The sequence below is a fragment of the Nycticebus coucang genome, chromosome 23 (genome assembly GCF_027406575.1).
Source record: "Nycticebus coucang isolate mNycCou1 chromosome 23, mNycCou1.pri, whole genome shotgun sequence".
Classification (NCBI taxonomy): Eukaryota; Metazoa; Chordata; class Mammalia; order Primates; family Lorisidae; genus Nycticebus; species Nycticebus coucang.
Genome location: NC_069802.1, coordinates 15,402,470 through 15,420,861, shown reverse-complemented (window position 1 = coordinate 15,420,861; position 18,392 = coordinate 15,402,470). Strand labels below are relative to the sequence as shown.

Sequence of the window (18,392 nt, the reverse complement as noted above, 5' to 3'; positions counted from 1 at the left end):
AAGGTGTAAGGCATTGCTTAATTCTTTTGGATTATCCCTCAGGAAACATTAACTGGCTTTAAGTGGATGGGAAACAGAGCCAAGCAGCTAATAGACCAGGGGAAAACCGTCTTATTTGCCTTTGAAGAAGCTATAGGTAAGAAAATGCGGATCGGAAAATCAGTTATTGTACAGAATGTATGTAAATGAGAAAAAGGTTTGGATTTGGGTTTAAAAGATCCACAATGCAACAGGAATGCTCCATTTACTTTGCTCACAAACTGGCATCTCAGATTTCTTTTTCAGCAAAAGGAAATCTCTTGGGACACCATTGTAAGAAGGACTTCACCTGACAAATGAAAACAGGGTAACCTAATTCAGTGAACCTGAAACAATCAATAAAAATAAAGAAATCATAAAATTATTACAAAAAGAAATAGCTTCCAAATAATCAAGCCATTAGTGTCAGAATCCTTTGCCCAGATGACAGTAACACCAAGCCGGGCAGAGTGACTGAAAAACCTTTGTCTGAAACTGTCAACATAAATGAGCAGAAAGGAAAGCTAGCTGCAGAAATTTGAAATGCACGTTTGTGCCCTGAGTTTTTTTAGCTATTAATTTAGTAAAAATTAATGTGCATTAAATTTACTTATATTCATCTGTATATTCCCTGCAGCACACCTGATTTAGCTCATTGGATAAAGTGGACCAGCTCAGTATGCTTCTTGTTGTCAGATTTGTCTTCCTATAGCTTTTTAGTATTTTTTCTTTTTCAGGACATAAAAGGATAAGTTTCTTCTATATTAGAGAGAAGGAAGAGAGGAGTGAGAGAGAGGAAAAGAGGAGAGGCCAGGGAGCAAGAGAGGGGAAAAGGAATAAGAGAATGGAATGGCATCTCAAAAGAAAGCAAAGGAGAATGGCCACCACTTTTTAGTTGTTTTTTTTTTTTTTTTTTTTTTGAGACAGAGTCTCACCTTGTCACTCTCGGTAGAGTGCTGTGGCGTCATAGCTCACAGCAACCTCCAGCTCCTGGGCTTAGGCGGTTCTCTTGCCTCAGCCTCCTGAGCAGCTGGGACCACAGGCACCCGCTACAACACTTGGCTATTTTTCTGTTGCAGTTTGGCCAGGGCCGGGTTTGAACCCGTCACCCTTGGTACGTGGAGTTGGCGCCCTACCCACTGAACCACAGGCGCCATCCCAACTTTTTAGTTTTTTAATAAGAGGTTTTCTTACAGTTGTTTATCAAATATTAATTGCATATCTATTACTCAGTGACTCTGGAAGAAATGGGTGAAACTGACCTTAGTCCACAGCAGCTTATGCAGACCCCGTGAAGTAACTACACAAGAGTGTAAGCCAGGTGTGGAGATGATAATGTCGCTAATAAGAACTGTTGGAATTCAGGGATGAGATACGCAGTATATTGAATAGAACAACTGGAAAGAATTGCACGTGAGCTGGAGAGACTTGAAACAAATCTAGTCAGGGAGTCCCATTTGGCCTGGAGGGAAAACCTTTTTTGCAAGTTCTTCAGCAGATACTTCTGGAAGGCCTTTTACATGTCCGTGGTAGGCCCTAGGCTACATTCTTCAATGTAAGGTGACAGAGGAGAAGCTTGCACACACTCAACGAGTACACCTCTGACACGCAGTGGCCACGCAGGGGTTAGACACAGTACCGTACAGGACGCCTCTCCTGAGGGTGCACGTGTGACGTGTGTTTGCAGGGTATATGTGCTGCCCTTTCGTTCTGGACAAAGACGGAGTCAGCGCCGCTGTCATCAGCGCAGAGTTGGCCAGCTTTCTAGCATCCAAGAAGGTGTCTCTGTCTCAGCAGCTGAAGGCCATCTACACGGAGTAAGTTGCCACTGACTCTTTGATTGAAGGGATTTTTTAAAACGTTCTATTACATTCTTGTGCATAAGACACTAATATACTTTCTAATGCTTTTACTTTGGTGATGAGTTGTGTTTCTTTTGAAGCCTAAGAGATCACCTCTTCCTTCTAATCACCACTTAGTAGTAATTACCATTCTCAATTGCATTAATTCTTAACAAGTGAGAACATTAGTTGCAGAAATGACTAATTGAAGAATGCGATTTTAAGTGTTTAATGTCAAAAAAAATGCCATGCATTGGTAATAAATATATCTATTCAGTCTTTGTAGCTGTCACTCAGCTCTGCCTGTGTAACACAAAACCCTCCAGAGACTGCAAAAATCAGTAAGTGTAATGGGGTTGTGTTCCAATAAAACTTCAATTTACAAATGCAGGCAGAAGTCTAGGCTGTCATTTTGTGATCCAGGGGTAGATTGTTGGACCTCTTTTTTAATGTTGACTTATTCCTTCGAAGTTATGGCTATTTGTTTCATTTATTTTAGAATACACTGGTTGATACACATGTCCTTTGTTCGTTCTCTGGAATTAGTTTTTCCTAATGCTGCACAACTTTGTATTTCTTTTTTTTATAGGTATGGCTACCATATTACCAAAGCTTCCTATTTTATCTGCCATGATCAAGACATCATTAAAAAATTATTTGATAACCTCAGAAACTATGATGGAAAAAACAATTATCCAAAAGCTTGTGGCAAATTTGCTATTTCTGCCATTAGGGACCTCACCACTGGCTACGATGATAGCCAGCCTGATAAAAAAGCTGTGAGTAATGTTTATTCTTATCAGCTGAGCTCTTTTTCTGTTGCACTTTTAAAAAATAATTTGAATAAGTTAACTTATTTATTTATTTATTTTTTTTGTAGAGACAGAGTCTCACTTTATCACCCTCAGTAGAGTGCCCTGGCGTCACAGCAACCTCTGACTCTTGGGCTTAGGCGATTCTCTTGCCTCAGCCTCCTGAGTAGCTGGGACTACAGGCGCCTGCCACAACACCCGGCTATTTTTTTTGTTGCAGTTTTGCTGGGGCCAGGTTTGAACCACCCCCCATCCCCCCGCCACCCTCGGTATATGGGACTGGCGCCCTACTCACTGAGCCACAGGCGCCACCCAAGTTAACTTATTTAATTGTATAATTACTTGAAACTGATTTTAGGCATTTAGGCACGATGATAAATAAACTATAGAAATCCATGCAAGGACCAGGTGTGGGGGCTCAGACCTGTAATTCCCACACTCTGGGAGGCCAAGGTGGGTAGATCTTATTTGAGCTCAGCAGTTCAAGACCAGCTTAAGCAAAGTGAGACCCCTATCTCTGCTAAAAATAGAAAAGCTAGCCAGACGTGGTGGCAGGTGCCTGTTAGTTCCAGCTACTCTGGAGGCAGAGGCAAGAGGACCTCTTGAGCCCAAGAATTTGAGGTGGCTGTGGGCTATGATATCGTAGTAATCTACCCAGAACAACTGAGTGAGACCTTATGTCCAATATATATATATATATATGTGTGTGTGTGTGTGTGTGTGTGTGTGTGTGAGTGTATGTATGTATGTAGAGTGGAAAGTTAAAATCATGAGCTAGAATTAAAAGAGATGTTAGTGGTTATGTAAGCCAACACTGTCATTTAACACCTTGGGAAATCAGTACACAGAAGTGCAGAACTTGCCTGTCTGTGTTCCCACAGCGTGCTGGTGATGGTCCAGAAAGAATCTGGGTTTTTTGACACAGGGTCCAGCTTTTTCTCCTTATCAGCAGTTCTCACCGTGGAGAGAGGATGTCGCCTAGAAGGCTGGTTCCAGCAGAAGGCTGGCACCCAGCCCGGGAGATTCTGATTGAGCAGGGCTGGGTGGGTGCCAAACGTTTGCATTTCTGACAAGTTCCCAAGTGTTGCTGCTGCAGCTGGTCCTGACTTTGAGAACCTACTGGGTGGCTCAGTCCTGTAATCCCAGCACTCTGGGAGGCCAAGGTGGGTGAATCCCTTGAGCTCAGGAGATGAGACCAGCATGAGCTAGAGCAAGATCCAATCTCTACTTATAATAGAAAAACTAGTGGAGCATTATGGTGGGAGCCTATGGTCCCAGCTACTTGGGAGGCTGAGGCAAGAAGATGGCTTGAACCCAAGTGTTGGAGGTTGCTGTATGAGGCCATGGCACTCTACCTAGGGCTACTGAGACTCTGTCCCCCACTCCAGCCCCCAGCCCCAGAAAAGGAGAGAGAGAACCTGTTTGCTTTTTAGTTAGTTTTACCCCAGGGGTGTCCAACTTGTGGTCCTTAAGGCCACATATAGATGATTTGACGCTTATTTTGTTTAGCTATAGTGTCGAATGTTGCAAAATGCATGCGTGGACCTCATCAGCTTGCTTTCTTTTCTTTTTTTTTTTTTTTTTATTAAATCATAGCTGTGTACATTAATCCTCATCAGCTTTCTTTAGTGTTTGTATATTTAATGTGCTGCACAAGAAAACTCTTATTCTTCCAATATGTGGCAGAAAAGAAAAACGCATAGAATCTACCCTCCTAGCAATGTTTAAGTGTACAATACGTTGTTATTAACTATAGTTACAGTGTAGTACAATAGACCTCTTGAACTTATTCCTCCTAATTTATCGAACTGAAACTTTGTATCCTTTAGCCAACATCTCCCTAGGCTCTTCCCCCACCACCTCCTCCCCTGCCCTGCTAACCACCATTCTTTTTTACATTCCACAGTGTATAATAAAAATCATGTGGTATTTGCTTTTCTGTGTTTGGCTTATTCTCTGGACTTAATGTCCTCTTCATTTACCCGTGGGGTCATAAATGACAGGATTGTCACCTTCTTTAAGGCTGAATTTGTTTCATTGTGCTCATTTGCCACATTTTCATAAATGATTATTATCATTTAGTATTTCATTCATATGGAGTACATGTGATTTTCTGATTTCCTAAAAAATGTTCTTCTTTTCTAACCAATATAGTTGTTTGGCATTTATTTTCCCGTTTATGCTGGGGGGAAAGATTATTTAGGCCAGAAGAACATATGCTAGTATTTAAATTTATAACATGTAAATTCCTAGGTTCTTCCTACTAGTAAGAGCAGCCAGATGATCACCTTTACCTTTGCTAATGGAGGTGTGGCCACCATGCGAACCAGCGGGACGGAGCCCAAAATAAAATACTATGCAGAACTGTGTGCCCCTCCTGGAAACAGGTATGACATGGGTGGCAGCTGGCACGATTTTTATTCCTCAAATGGCCTAACTGGTTATTCAAATGCTAAGTGAAGCGTTTTATCTTTCACTATATAGTTTAATTAGAAATACTGTTTCAGAACCTGCTGTAATACTGTCGTATTAACAGCTGCTGTGGGCAGACTGGTAAGAGGGCTTACTTCTTAATGACTTTTGTCCTGTCTTTGAAATTCCTAAGTTTAGTAAGAGTAATACTTTTCATTGGTGGCTAGCATCAGTGAGTTTTTCTCCTTTTTTTCAGACTGCGGGCTTTCTGTGTCTCTGATAAAGTACATTAAAATCCATTCCACATGCATTCAACAATGAGCCCCCATTGTAAAAAGTCTGTGAAGTCCCAGGGAGCATAAGAGATCTCATTGGAAAGAATCCTTGCTGCTAAAGAGCCAAGGGCTAGGAGCTTCAGGTCATGTTTCTATGACTGTGGTAAAGAGTTTGAGTTGGGGGCGGCGCCTATGGCTCAGTGACTAGGGCGCCGGCCCCATTTACTGAGGGTGGTGAGTTCAAACTCAGCCCTGGCCAAACTGCAACAAAAAACATAGCCGGGTGTTGTGGCGGGCGCCTGTAGTCTCAGCTACTCAGGAGGCTGAGGCAAGAGAATCGCCTAAGCCCAGGAATTGGAGGTTGCTGTGAGCTGTGATGCTATGGTACTCTACCGAGGGTGACAAAATGAGACTCTGTCTCTAAAAAAAAAAGTTTGAGTTGGTCACTCTTCAGCAACCTTAACATTTTGAACTTTCACAGCCTCAGTCCATGTATTTAGCTCGTGTAAATATGAGATTGCAAGCCTATCTGAAAATATCTAGTGCTCAGTTAGCCAACACTTCCCTATTCAGAATACAGGTGGAAATCAGAAAAAAAATTGTTTTTAAAGGTGAATTAAGCCAGTGCCGTCCAAGAGAAAATGCAAGTCACAAAATTTTCTACTTGTCATAGTTTAAGAGTGAAAAGAAACAGGTGAAATTAATTTCAATACTATATATTATTAACCTAGTTTATCTAAAATTATTATATGTAATCTGTGTAAAAGATTATTTTATTATTATTATTTTTTTTTTTTTGAGACAGAGTCTCACTATGTCGCCCTCAGTAGAGTGCTGTGGCATCACAGCTCACAGCAACCTCAAACTCTTGGGCTTAAGAGATTCTTTTGCTTCAGTCTTCCAAGCAGCTGGATTACAGGCACCTGCCACAATGCCCGGCCATTTTTTGTTGCAGTTGTCATTGTTGTTTAGCTGGTCCAGGCCAGGTTCAAACCCGCCAACTTCGCTGTATGTGGCTGGCACTGTAACCACTGTGCTATGGCGCCAAGCTGATGTAAATGATTATTAATGAGATACTTTAATTCTTTGTTTTCCACAGGAAAAAAAAAAAACAGACTTCTAAGTCCCCCCCAGATCCATTTCATATTTTATGGGATTTCTCAATTTGATTGCTAAATTTTTATTAGAAATACTTGACTGTATTTAGAGTTTATAAAATTTTGAGTAGGAAAAAAGGTTTTGATACCCAAGGTGTTCCAAACATACTTAAGTTTCCCAATAACTGAATCAAGTGTCAGTTTTTAAATTTGAATTTTAATGAACTAAACATTAATACAATTTAAAATTCATTTCCCCAGTACCACTAGCCACATTTCAAGTGCTCAGTAGCGGCTAATGGTTGCTGCAACAGACAGCTCCAGTCTAGGGAATTGTGACAACATAGAAAGACAAAAGCTTTGCTCGTAGAGAATGTTTTCCAGTCAGGAGCAGTGGCTCGTACTTGTAACCGTAGCTCTTTGGAAGGCTGAGGTGGGAGAATCTCTGAGCCCAGGACTTTGAGACAGCCGGGGCAATATAGAGAGACTACATGTCTAAACAAAATAATAATAATTTTAAAAATCAGCCAGGTGTGGTAGTGTAGTCTTAGCTACTTGAGAGGCTAAGGTGGGAGGATTGCCTGAGCCCAGGCATTTGAGGTTGCAGTAAGCTGTGATCGTACCACTGAACTCCATCCTGGATGACAGAGTGAGACCTCCTCCCTAAAAAAAGGTATTTTAAATGAAAGCAAATTTTTCCAGACTTATGAGGCGAATTTTGAATTGTATGGTTATAAAAGTAGAGGAATTGTTAAACAAGTAGCTGATGAAGTAGAACACATTAGAGGAAGGGGGAAAGAATTAACAGTGAAACTGTCCTCAGGCAAGGAGAGATGACAGCTGATAGCAAAGAAGGAAATGCAAAGCAAAACAAAACTAGACATGGCCACGGCCAGCAAGTTCACCAGGCCAGGAGTTTATCCTAAGGGAAACAGCATTCCACACCCAAATAATGTGCCCTGAATAATGTACCAGTCCAATAGTCAAAGTCTTGATTGTGGCTCTCAAACATCAAGATGTTTAATGAAAATATATAGTAGAACCTCTGTCAGTTGACCACCCAAGGGACTGTGACAAACTGGTCAGCATACAGAGGTGATCCACACAAGGAACTGGCCTACATACATCCATGTGATACATGTCCAGTCGTTGAAAATTAGGTCACCTAAGGAGGCGGTCAGTGTAGGGATGGGTCGACTATGGAGCTTCTACTGTATTTAAGAAGTCATGGGGCTCCGTGTCCGTAGTGCAGTGGTTACAGCACCAGCCACTTACAACAAGACTGGCGGGTTCGACCCCGGCCAGGCCAGCTAAACAATGACAGCTGCAACAAAAAATAGCCAGGCGTTGTGGCAGGCGCCCGGAGTCCCAGCTACTTTGGAGGCTAAGGCAAGAGAATCGCTCAAGCCCAAGAGTTTGAGGTTGCTGTGAGCTGTGATGCCATGGCACTCTACCCAGGGTGACATAGTGAGACTCTTGTTTCAAAAAAAAGAATCATAGGACTGTATTTTGCTGTGCATTCCCATTCAAAATCTCTTTGTGCTTAAAGAGCAAAAACTCAACTATTAAGCAAACATATAAAACAGCTCATTTTCTAAAAATTCTTGATTAAGGATATTTTATTATAATGCTATACGAGTATCATGTCTATGCATATTAAGTATATCCTGTTTGCTACTATATTGAATAAGATTTTCCATAGACATATCTTTGTAGTTCTCTTTCTCACTTAGTGTTTTCATATTTCTGTGTCTTATTCTTTTAAAAACAAATGCATACTGGTCCAATGTAAGGATCTGTTTTATCTGTACCTTTGTCCTTTTATTAGTCTGTAAACATGTGTCTTAATATTTCAGAAAATCTTCCTTTATAATAATAATACTATTTAATGTTTAAGCCTCTATGGCAGCAGTTCTCAACCTGTGGGTCACGACCCCTTTGTAACAATGAAAATACATCAACAGCATTAGGAAGGTTGAGAACCTATGGTATTTAAATTTTTAACATGGTTTATTAAGGGCACTTAAATTTATTCATTTATTTATTTATTTTTGAAATAGTCTCAAGCTGTCACCTTGGGTAGAGTGCGTTGGCATCACAGCTCACAGCAACCTCAAACTCCTGGGCTTAAGTGATTCTCTTGCCTCAGCCTCCCAAGTAGCTGGGACTACAGGTGTCTGCCACAATGCCTGGCTATTTTTTTTTGCAGTTTTTGGCCATGGCCGGGTTTGAACCCACCATCTCCAGTATATGGGACTGGTACCCTACTCCTTTGAGCCACAGGTGCCACCATGCCTGGCTATTTTTGTTGTTGTTGTTGTTGCAATTGTCATTGTTTTAGCAGGCCCAGGCTGGATTTGAACCGCCCCCTCCCCTGCACCCTCAGCCTCAGTGTATGTGGCCGGCACCCTACCCACTGAGCTATGGGCACTGCCTTTAAATTTAAATATTATTTTATGATTGCCAAAAAACCTTTGAAACACTGTCTTTTATTATATTCATTGAACTGTTGTTTCCATTTATTAAATGGGACCTTAGGCACTAGCAGGGCTTCTTAAGCAAGGCACCAGCATCCTTGATGTGCTAATAGCAATAAAGTTATGACTAATATTTCCTTATTTTCTAATAAGCTTAAATGTTCTTACTATATTTTATATTATAGATTTCATTTTTTTCATGGAATTGCATGACTTACTAATCATTTAAAATAGAAAATCCTTTCCAAGTATGTGTTGTTTAAAAAAAAAATTTTTTTTTTTTTGGTTGGAGAGAGATAGGCCTCATTTTGACCAATTTTTTATTTTGAAAAACTTTAAACCTGCAGAAATGTTGAAATAATAGTGCAGTGAATTACCCACATGCTCTTCACTTAGACCAGGGGTTAGCAAACTTTTTCTGTAAGAACCAATTAGTAAATATCCCAGGGTATGAAGACCATGTGGTTTTTGTAGCTGCTGTTCAGCTCTGCTGTTGTAGGCAGAAGGCAGCCATGTGCATAAAGAGACGGGCCCGGCTGTGTTCCAGGAAAACTTGTTTACATGAGCCAGTGTGTTGAGCTCAACCCAGGCTCAGAAACTGCTAACATTTTGCCGTATTTGCTACCTCTCACCAGATATATTGTGTGGGTTTTTTTTTTAACCATTTGGAAGACGTTATGATACTTTACTCCTGATATTTCAGAATTTATCTCCTGAAAACAAAGACACTTTCTTAAGAACTTAACGCTATTAGATAATTGTATCAGGCAAGGTTCCAACAGGCCAACAGAACCAATAGGATGCATTTATTAAGAGATTTATTGCAAGGAATTGGCTCGTACAATTGATTATGGAGACTGGCCCAGCAAGTTGAAAAACCACAGGGCTGATAGGGCAGGTTGTCCAAAAGGGCAGCCTGGAATTCTCAGGTTTGAGTTGAGGTTGGTTGTCTGCAGGTCAAATTCTTTAGGAAAACCTCAATTCTTCTCCTAATGCCTTTCCACCTTTCCACTAGAATCCAGCCCATCTGAATGGTCTAGAATAATCTCACTTACTTAGAGTCAACTAATTATAGACATTAACCACATCTATAAAATACCTTCACACCTACACCAAGGTTAGTGTTTGAGGAACTGAGGACTCAACCCTAGCAAAATTGACACAGAGGTTCAAACTTGCCCCAAAGTCCCCCAAATGGCTGTTTTTCTCCCAGTTCAGAATCAAATCAAAAACACTGCATTGTTGGGGTGGCACCTGTGGCTCAACAGAGTAGGGCAATGGCCCCATATGCTGGAGGTGGCTGGTTCAAACCCAGCCCCAGCCAAAAACTGTAAAAACAAACAAACAAAAAAACACTGCATTGCATTTAGTTGATAGTTAGCTAAAATGGTTTTTCATGATGGTTAGAGAAAAATAAGTGCCTAATTATATATGATACTGGGTTGTTGGTTTCTATAATAATATCTACCTAGATTTAAACTTTTCAGGAGCAAAGATTCCTAACCCTGGTTAAAATTATCATAGGCTGTGCCTGTTTTTTAAAAATGTTATAAAATAGTCTCAAACTTTAAGAAATGGGACAGTTCCTGAGTAAGGATGAGACTAGTAAGACAAAACTTTGGTTTTAGAAATTATTGTACCCTTGATTCTCTTTTTTTTTTTTTTATTGTTGGGGATTCATTGAGGGTACAATAAGCCAGGTTACACTGATTGCATTTGTTAGGTAAAGTCCCTCTTGCAATCATGTCTTGCCCCCAGAAGGTGTGGCACACACCTAGGCCCCACCCCTCTCCTTCTTTCCCTCTCTCTGCTTTTCCTTCCCCCCACCATGATCTTAATTGTCATTAATTGTCCTCATATCAAAATTGAGTACATAGGATTCATGCTTCTCCATTCTGGTGATGCTTTACTAAGAATAATGTCTTCCACTTCCATCCCTCTTTTTTTTTAAGAGACAGAGTCTCACTTTGTTGCCCTCAGTAGAGTGCTGTGACATCACAGCTCACAGCAACCTCCAACTCCTGAGCTTAAGCAATTCTCTTGTCTCAGCCTCCTGAGTAGCTGGGACTACAGGCGCCCGCCACAACGCCTGGCTATTTTTTTTGGTTGCAACCATCTTAGTTGTTTGGCGGGGCTGGGCTGGATTCAAACCCGCCAGCTCAGGTGTATGTGGCTGGCGCCTTAGCCGCTTGAGCCACAGGTGCCGAGCCTGATTTTTAGTTTTAAGTATATATTTTTAAAAAATAATTACTACCTTTCCTGCCTCCCCGAGAACTGTTATTTTCTTCAGAGCAGATTTATGAAAAAGGAAAAAAATAATGGTGTAATTTATGTGTATTTATGAAGAATATCTTGTATGTTGCCAATAGGGACAAAATAATTATAATGATAGCTATATTTATTGAGGTCTTTGGGCCAGATTCTGTGCTAATTGCTTTATGTCATTTATCTCAATCCATACAGCATCTCTGTCGAGATGGTGAAGTCTTTATCCCAGTTTTACAAATGAGGAATCTGGGCCTTAGAGAGGCTAAACCATTTGCCTAACGGCACATAGCTGCTAACTAATAGAACTGGAATGAATAAGTGGAATAAAAGGGATTGCTTTGGTTGTACTGTTTAGTTATTACAACGTTAAAATGATCTGATTATACGAATGGCCACTTCTATTAAAATTAATTTTGCACATATTAAAAATAGTTGAGTATAAAGTAATGGTAAATATGAAGCATTCAGTTTTTTAAACTCAGCTTTCCAGTGTTAAGTACTCATAGTAACTAACACTGGACTACCTAAGCTGCTGGAAACCTGTTTAACTGCAAGTCAGTTTTATCTATTATTTACCTTCCTACTGTTTACATATAAATGGGGGTTCCCACATCCTTGAAAACTTGATTATCTTAGAGGCTCTATCTCCCTAGATTCTTTTTTTTTTTTTTTTTAAGAGACAGAGTCTTACTTTGTCACCCTTGGTAGAGTGCTGTGGCATCGCAGCTCACAGCAACCTCCAGCTCTTGGGCTTAGGCGATTCTCTTGCCTCAGCCTCCTGAGTAGCCGGGTCTACAGGCGCCCGCCACAACACCCGGCTATTTTTTTCTTGCAGTTTGACCGGGGCTGGGTTTGAACCCGCCACCCTCAGTATATGGGGCCAGCGCCCTATTCACTGAGGCACCGTCCTATTATTTTTTAAATTAAATCATAGCTGTGTACATTAATGCAATCATGGGGTACAATGTGCTAGTTTTATATACAATTTGAAATGTTTCATCACACTGGTTAACATAGCCTTCACGGCATTTTCTTAGTTATTGTGTTAAGACATTTATATTCTACACCTAGTAAATTTCACATGTACCCTTGTAAGATGCACCATAGGTGTGATCCTAGATTCTTGTGTATACTTCAGTTGTGATGCTTGTTCTGGAAGTAGGTTCACAATGCTAATGAACCTATCATCTAGGGGTCTGATTTCCTGGTATTTGGCCACGCAGACCCACCTAAAAACTCCCCATCACTGGCCATTCTAGGCAGGGTGCAGATGAGCCTGCAGCTTAGCTCTGGTGGTTTGAGGGCAGACATCATCAGGAATATTCACATTCTAGAAGACTGAAGACATAACAGAAATACCATATGTAAAAGTGTGACAGGATTTAATGGCAACTGGAAGTTTTCTCTACAATATCAGGTACAAATATTATAGGTCTTTCAGGGATGCTAGGCTGAAAATCGTGTTTCTTAAAAATTCTAATAAGAGCAAGGGATAATTTTGTTTATAATTGAGAACTTGGAAAAAACCTTTGGGAAAATATTGCATAAAACTCAAGGGAGAGTTTGTCTAAATCAACAGATGTATTCCGGTGCCTAAGTCCCTGGAGTTTGTTTTTTGTGATTTAGTACTCCTCTGAAGGTTAAATTTCAGTGTCACTTGGTCAGCAGGGAGATGACTTAAAATGTACTTTGGAATAATCTCTTGATCTGGACTTTCTCCCTAATTTTCCAGGGATCCTGAGCAGCTGAAGAAAGAACTGAATGAGCTAGTCAGTGCTATTGAAGAACATTTTTTCCAGCCACAAAAGTATAATCTCCAGCCCAAAGCAGAATGAAGTATTCCAGCTGGGCGCCGTTACAGTTACTAACAGTTAAGCTGAGTTTGATTTGTTAAGAAGTATTGCAGTGCCTGTGGCTCAGAGGAGTAGGACGCCGGCCCCATGTGTTGGAGGTGGTGGGTTCAAACCCAGCCCCGGCCAAAAACTGCAAAAAAAAAAGAAGTATTTTTGAGGACCATATGATTCAAATTATTGATAGAAATATTTGTTTATGGTTTTTTTTTTAAATGTGTTCCTCATTGTTTCATGTTTGATCTTTAAAGTGCTTAAAGAAAAATTTGCCTCCCAGCTGCCTGGGAGGCTGAGGCAAGAGAATTGTGTAAGCCCAAGAGTTAGAGGTTGCTGTGAGCTGTGTGAAGCCACGGCACTCTACCGAGGGCGGTACAGTGAGACTCTGTCTCTACAAAAAAAAAAAAAAAAAAAGAAAAATTTGCCAAACCTAACAACAAACTAACATTCCTATTAAAAAGGGAATCTGAGGTGGGGTGCAGTGCCTCAGCCTATAATCCTAGCATTCTGGGAGGCTTAGGCAGGTGGATCACTTGGGCTCAGGAATTGGAGACAGGCCTGAGCAAGAGAGAGCCCTCATCTCTACTAACAGTAGAAAAAATAGCTGGACATGGTGGTGAGTGCCTATAGTCCCAGCTACTCGGGAGGCTGAGGCAAGATCTCTTAAGCCCAAGAGTTTGAGGTTGCTGTGAGCCATGATGACACCATGGCACTCTACCCAGGGCAACGGACTGAAACTCTGTCTCAAAAAAGTGAGCCTGAGCATTGTCTGAATTTTTAAAATTAAGATTTTAAAAATAATTAACATATAAAAATAGATTATAATTAATATGCCTTAATTTGTATCAATCATAAATGTATGTCTTCTCTGTAATTCTTCTCTTGTGTACTTAAAATAGCCAGAAAACCATGCAATTACTAAATTCTGGGTGGTCGTATGTAGGATAATCTCTGTTTAGGTTATATTCCTTATAAAACAAAGTAATGAAAAGATGAAATACTGTGTTCATGTCTGGGGAAAATACAATTTGCAGTGGTCTATAAAGTGGGGCAAAAGATGCCTTAAAAAAATATAAGTTTTTTGACCTAAGACCTTTTAGTTCTCATAATGCATCATTTTACATTGTACATATGCTAGGAAAAAACAGCTTAACTGTCTTTGTTCAGTGGTGCTGAAATTCATTTTATCTCATTAAATCTTGAAAACCAAACAAGAAACCTGAAAGTAGTTGGGTTCAGCAAGTTCTACGAGAGTAGCTATTTACCTGACTTTCATTTTTTTCTCTTGTTCCTACGTGATCAGAAATCTAATGCCAGATTTCATTATAGTAGATTTCCTATAGATAGATTTCTACTTAAATAAATGGATATTATTTAATCTGTGCCTTTTACCAGCTCATAATTCATGCTTTTACAACCTTCCAACATGACTCTATTTGAGCATCCATAAGCTAGGACCAAACTGTTCTTTATGTACTTTATATATTTATGTTTCTGTTTTTAATGAAATCACCATTGTTATTGTTATTGTCAACAGTTTCAGAACAATGAAAAATTATAATACTATTGACAATCATTTTTCTAAAGTAGAAGAAAAAACATTTTTATGTTGGTAGTATCTAGTTTGTTCCTATCAGAACTCTTAAATCTACAACCTCGGTTTACCCTACTGACTACTGCCTTGTAAAAGCCATATTTATTTTTGTTCTGTGTTTTCTAGTCTCAGACTGTACTCTGGAGAAAAGAAATGTTAGGTCTATGTTGTGTCTACATTTTTTGAGCACATACTCTACTACATATATTCCATCATGGAATTTGTTTCTGGAAATGCAAAGTGGATTTGCATTTCTTGGAAATACAAAGTTAATTTTGCGTGATGGAACGCACATCTCATTGGAGGGCTAGTAAGTAACCGATAATACATACAAACTCAACAGCAGAGACATTTGTCAGTTCTCAGCACTGAGAAGCGTCAGGGAAGGATTCAGTCTGCCCAGAGAAGGCTTCGTAGATGAACTGATGGTTCACCTTTGGGATGAGGGGCAGCTGAAGATGGAGGAGAAAGTCTTCTGAGCACAGGGCACAGTGTGAACAGAAATGTAGCAGTTCCAGCAAGGGGAGATGGTGACAACAGAACCCAGGATGTCAACTTGAGTGTATATCCCACCTCATCCAGCTTCTCTGGTTCTCACGTGACTACATGATTTTTTGTTTGTTTTGAGACGGAGTCTCACTGTGTTGCCCTTAATGGAGTGCTATGGTACCACAGCTCACAGCAATCTCAAACTCTTGGGCTCAAGCAATTTTTTTGCTTCAGCCTCCCAAGTAGCTGAGACTATAGATGCCCACCACAACCCCCGGTTATTTTTAGAGACGGGGTCTCACTCTGGTTCAGGCTGGTCGAACTCAGGAGCTAAACCTCCCGTCTCAACCTCCCAGAGTGCTGGGATCACAGGTGTGAGCCACCGCACCCACCCTCACCAGATGATTTCATTAGACTTTGAGGGGATCCCCCCAACTCTATTATTTCTCGCCTATAATTTGTAAGAAAGAGCACACCCTGGCTCCTCATGAAGTATTTATTAACTTCTTCCTGAAATTATGGGGTGTAGGGTGGCTCACAGCAGGAAGGCCCTGGGCTTTCCATTTTGGCCTGCTGTATACCTGCTATGGGATCTTGGTCAACTCAGTTAACCTCTCAAAGTCTCAATTTCGTCATTTTTTTAAAGGCTTTTTTTAAAGGGCAGTTTTAGTTTCATAGCAAAATTGAGAGGGAAGTGCAGAGAATCCCATATACTTCCTACTCACGCACACACGCTTCGTTTTCCACTCTCTCCACATGCCCCACAGAGTACAACTGAGGACCCACACGTGGAATTATCACCCAGACCACAGAGACAATAAAACCATCAGTGGTTGCCAGGAGTTCAGGGAAGAGAAGGAGGGGTGAATAGGCAGAACAGAGAGGATTTGGGGGGCAGTGAAATACTCTATATGATGGGGGTGAATCTATGTCATTATCCATTAACCCACAGAATCTACCATACCGAGAGTGAACTCTAAGACAAATGATAGGCTTGGTGTGATCATAGTCATTTTTTAAAATAAAGAGACTTTACTAAGTGATCTCTGAGGTCATTTCTTACTCTAGGTCTTTGAAGTATGTGGGAACCCATCAAGGGCAGTTATAGTAACAACGAATCATCGGCAGTTCTCTTTGGCAGAAGCAGCAGCTAGCTGTCTTAGGAGACCTGACATCTCAGATAGGGGGAAAAAACTTTGTTCCAAAGAGGGCAGCCTTGTGTTCAGATCCTGCCTTGCCTTGCAAGCCTGAAGGGGGTGTGTGCACTGAAATTGCAAAATCTGAACCATGTGGTGTACAGATGCTGGGAAAGACTTTGCACAGGAGTAACTCTAGTGACCAGAGTTACTAGAGTTACTCCTGTGCAAAGAACTAGGAGCTGTCATAGAAGCTCAGCCTTTCAGTTGCAGAACCTGCCTGGGGAGACCACTGATCTGAGTGTGGAAAGAGCAGCTTGATTTCTCTCAATGCCTAGAAAGAACAAGTCCTAAGTTAAGAAGGACATACAGGCCAGCTGTCTTTACTTTTCATCCTTGTGGTCTCTGAAATAAGGGCTGTTCCTCTTTCCATTAAGAAATATTAGGAATTCTTCTCTTTTAATTATCTCATTGATGTACCTCAGTCGTGATGCTGGTGAGGGAACGTTAACTTCGACGCCATTGCCATCTCGTGCAGTTTTAGAAACAAATGCTTTACGTGACCGAACAAATATGTGTGTTCAACTTTGAAGGAATTTTGAAAGGATGGCTGGCATTTAAATCATATTTATGGTTTATACATCCTAAAAGATTGCACAAGTTATTTGTACATTCATTCATATGTCTACTGATGGAGGTATGTTTGAATCCCACCAGGAGCCATGCACTTTTCTGGATACTGGTAATAAACATGAAGTCTTGATCTAGAATAGCTTAAAAAGGGAAATACACCTGTGCACAGATAATTCCAACATAGCATGCTACATTGCCATAGTGAAGTGTTTGAACTATGGGTGAGCAGTTCCTAACGTCCCCGTTCATACTTGTCTTTTCAAGGCTATCAAGTTCAACTCCCTAAAGTTTTTGTTTAAACCCCAATGGCTCTGGGAGGATGTTTGCCTGTCATTCTTCTGTGCCCTCCCTTTGTTTATTCTTGCTACAAGCATATTTGTGTAGAGTCACTCAACCACTGAAGCCAAATGCTTCACTCTGAGGCAGATGAGAATCAAAGATAAGAATAAATGATGTCTCGAGACTTCTCCATGTACAGAAAGCGCAACGACTATTCAGATTAACTGGATGAAAACTGGAAAGGTGAGGCCCTCTGACACGTTCCTGCTCATGACTGTGGTGATCAGGATGGACGACAGTATTGGTGAATCTGGGTTTTTTCCACCTCACTCCTTTGTATAGGTTTTTGAAAATAAAATTTGAGGAACAGAGTTGTCAGCCACCTCCCACTTGAGTCCAGCTAAGCCCATTTAGTGTTTGGCCCAAACCTGGTGCAGAAAGGAGTTGGACACACAGACCAGCTCCACGTCTCAATAACTTTTGAAACCATTTCAAAATAGCATTGCAGAACTTCCGAAGGGAAGTTAGGGTTGCAAGTTACAGAGATGACAGAGCCTGATTATGTCCTTAAAAAATTTTGTCCTGAACTTTTTCACCTTAACTGGAAAAAGACAAGTTTTAAAAATCTCTAGGTGGCAAGAGTAAAATGCAGCTCCCTATCTGAGCAGTGCTTCTGTGGTTTACTAAAACAGAAGTAAACTGTAGGTGGAAGCTTGGGCTAATTAGCTCCTTCCTGAGTTTACAGGCTTCCTTTTTCCCCTTCATAACCTTTAGCTGGTTCATTCCCTAGGATGAAATGGTTTCTCTGCCCTCTCAAAGTTTCTTAGTGCTCAGGCTATGGCTGTCCTAAGCAGAGGACTACAAATGTCCCTCCCAAGCTTCAACCTGATAGTGCTGCTTCCCTACTTGGGCTTTTCCATTCAGAAATCCTCAAATTGCATTGAAAGTAGTCTGGCCCCAAATCAGGTTTTCCCAGTCAGGTCCCCACCCCCCTTCCTTCCAGCTGACTGCACTTCAGAACAACACCTGCCCAGAACCTTCGGTGATTTTAATATTTGACTTCCACCTGTCTTATTATGAAAATTTATTCTATTATAGGGAATTGCAAACTCATACAAATAATAAGACAATGAACCTCCAAGTAGCCATCACCCAACTACAGCAAAACCTCAATTCCTGGCAGATGTGACAAGTCACATCTGTGTTGCCCGCCC

The 18,392-nt window shown here is 40.8% G+C and overlaps 1 protein-coding gene across 3 annotated transcripts in view; it reads left to right on the top strand.

The window, feature by feature from the left end:
- PGM2 (phosphoglucomutase 2) overlaps positions 1 to 16,170 on the top strand; it is a 42,803-nt gene extending 26,633 nt beyond the window's left edge. For 2 of the 3 annotated variants that reach the window (XM_053577470.1, XM_053577472.1), the window contains 5 exons: positions 43 to 136; positions 1,706 to 1,835; positions 2,449 to 2,638; positions 4,925 to 5,058; positions 12,933 to 13,315. In XM_053577470.1, coding sequence (XP_053433445.1) covers positions 43 to 136; positions 1,706 to 1,835; positions 2,449 to 2,638; positions 4,925 to 5,058; positions 12,933 to 13,035 — 651 coding nt within the window. In that variant the 3' untranslated portion in view covers positions 13,036 to 13,315. Of the gene's footprint in view, positions 1 to 42; positions 137 to 1,705; positions 1,836 to 2,448; positions 2,639 to 4,924; positions 5,059 to 12,932; positions 13,316 to 15,897 lie in introns of those variants that run through there. The other variant, XM_053577471.1, reaches the window with a different exon arrangement.
- The last annotated feature ends 2,222 nt before the right edge of the window (positions 16,171 to 18,392 follow it).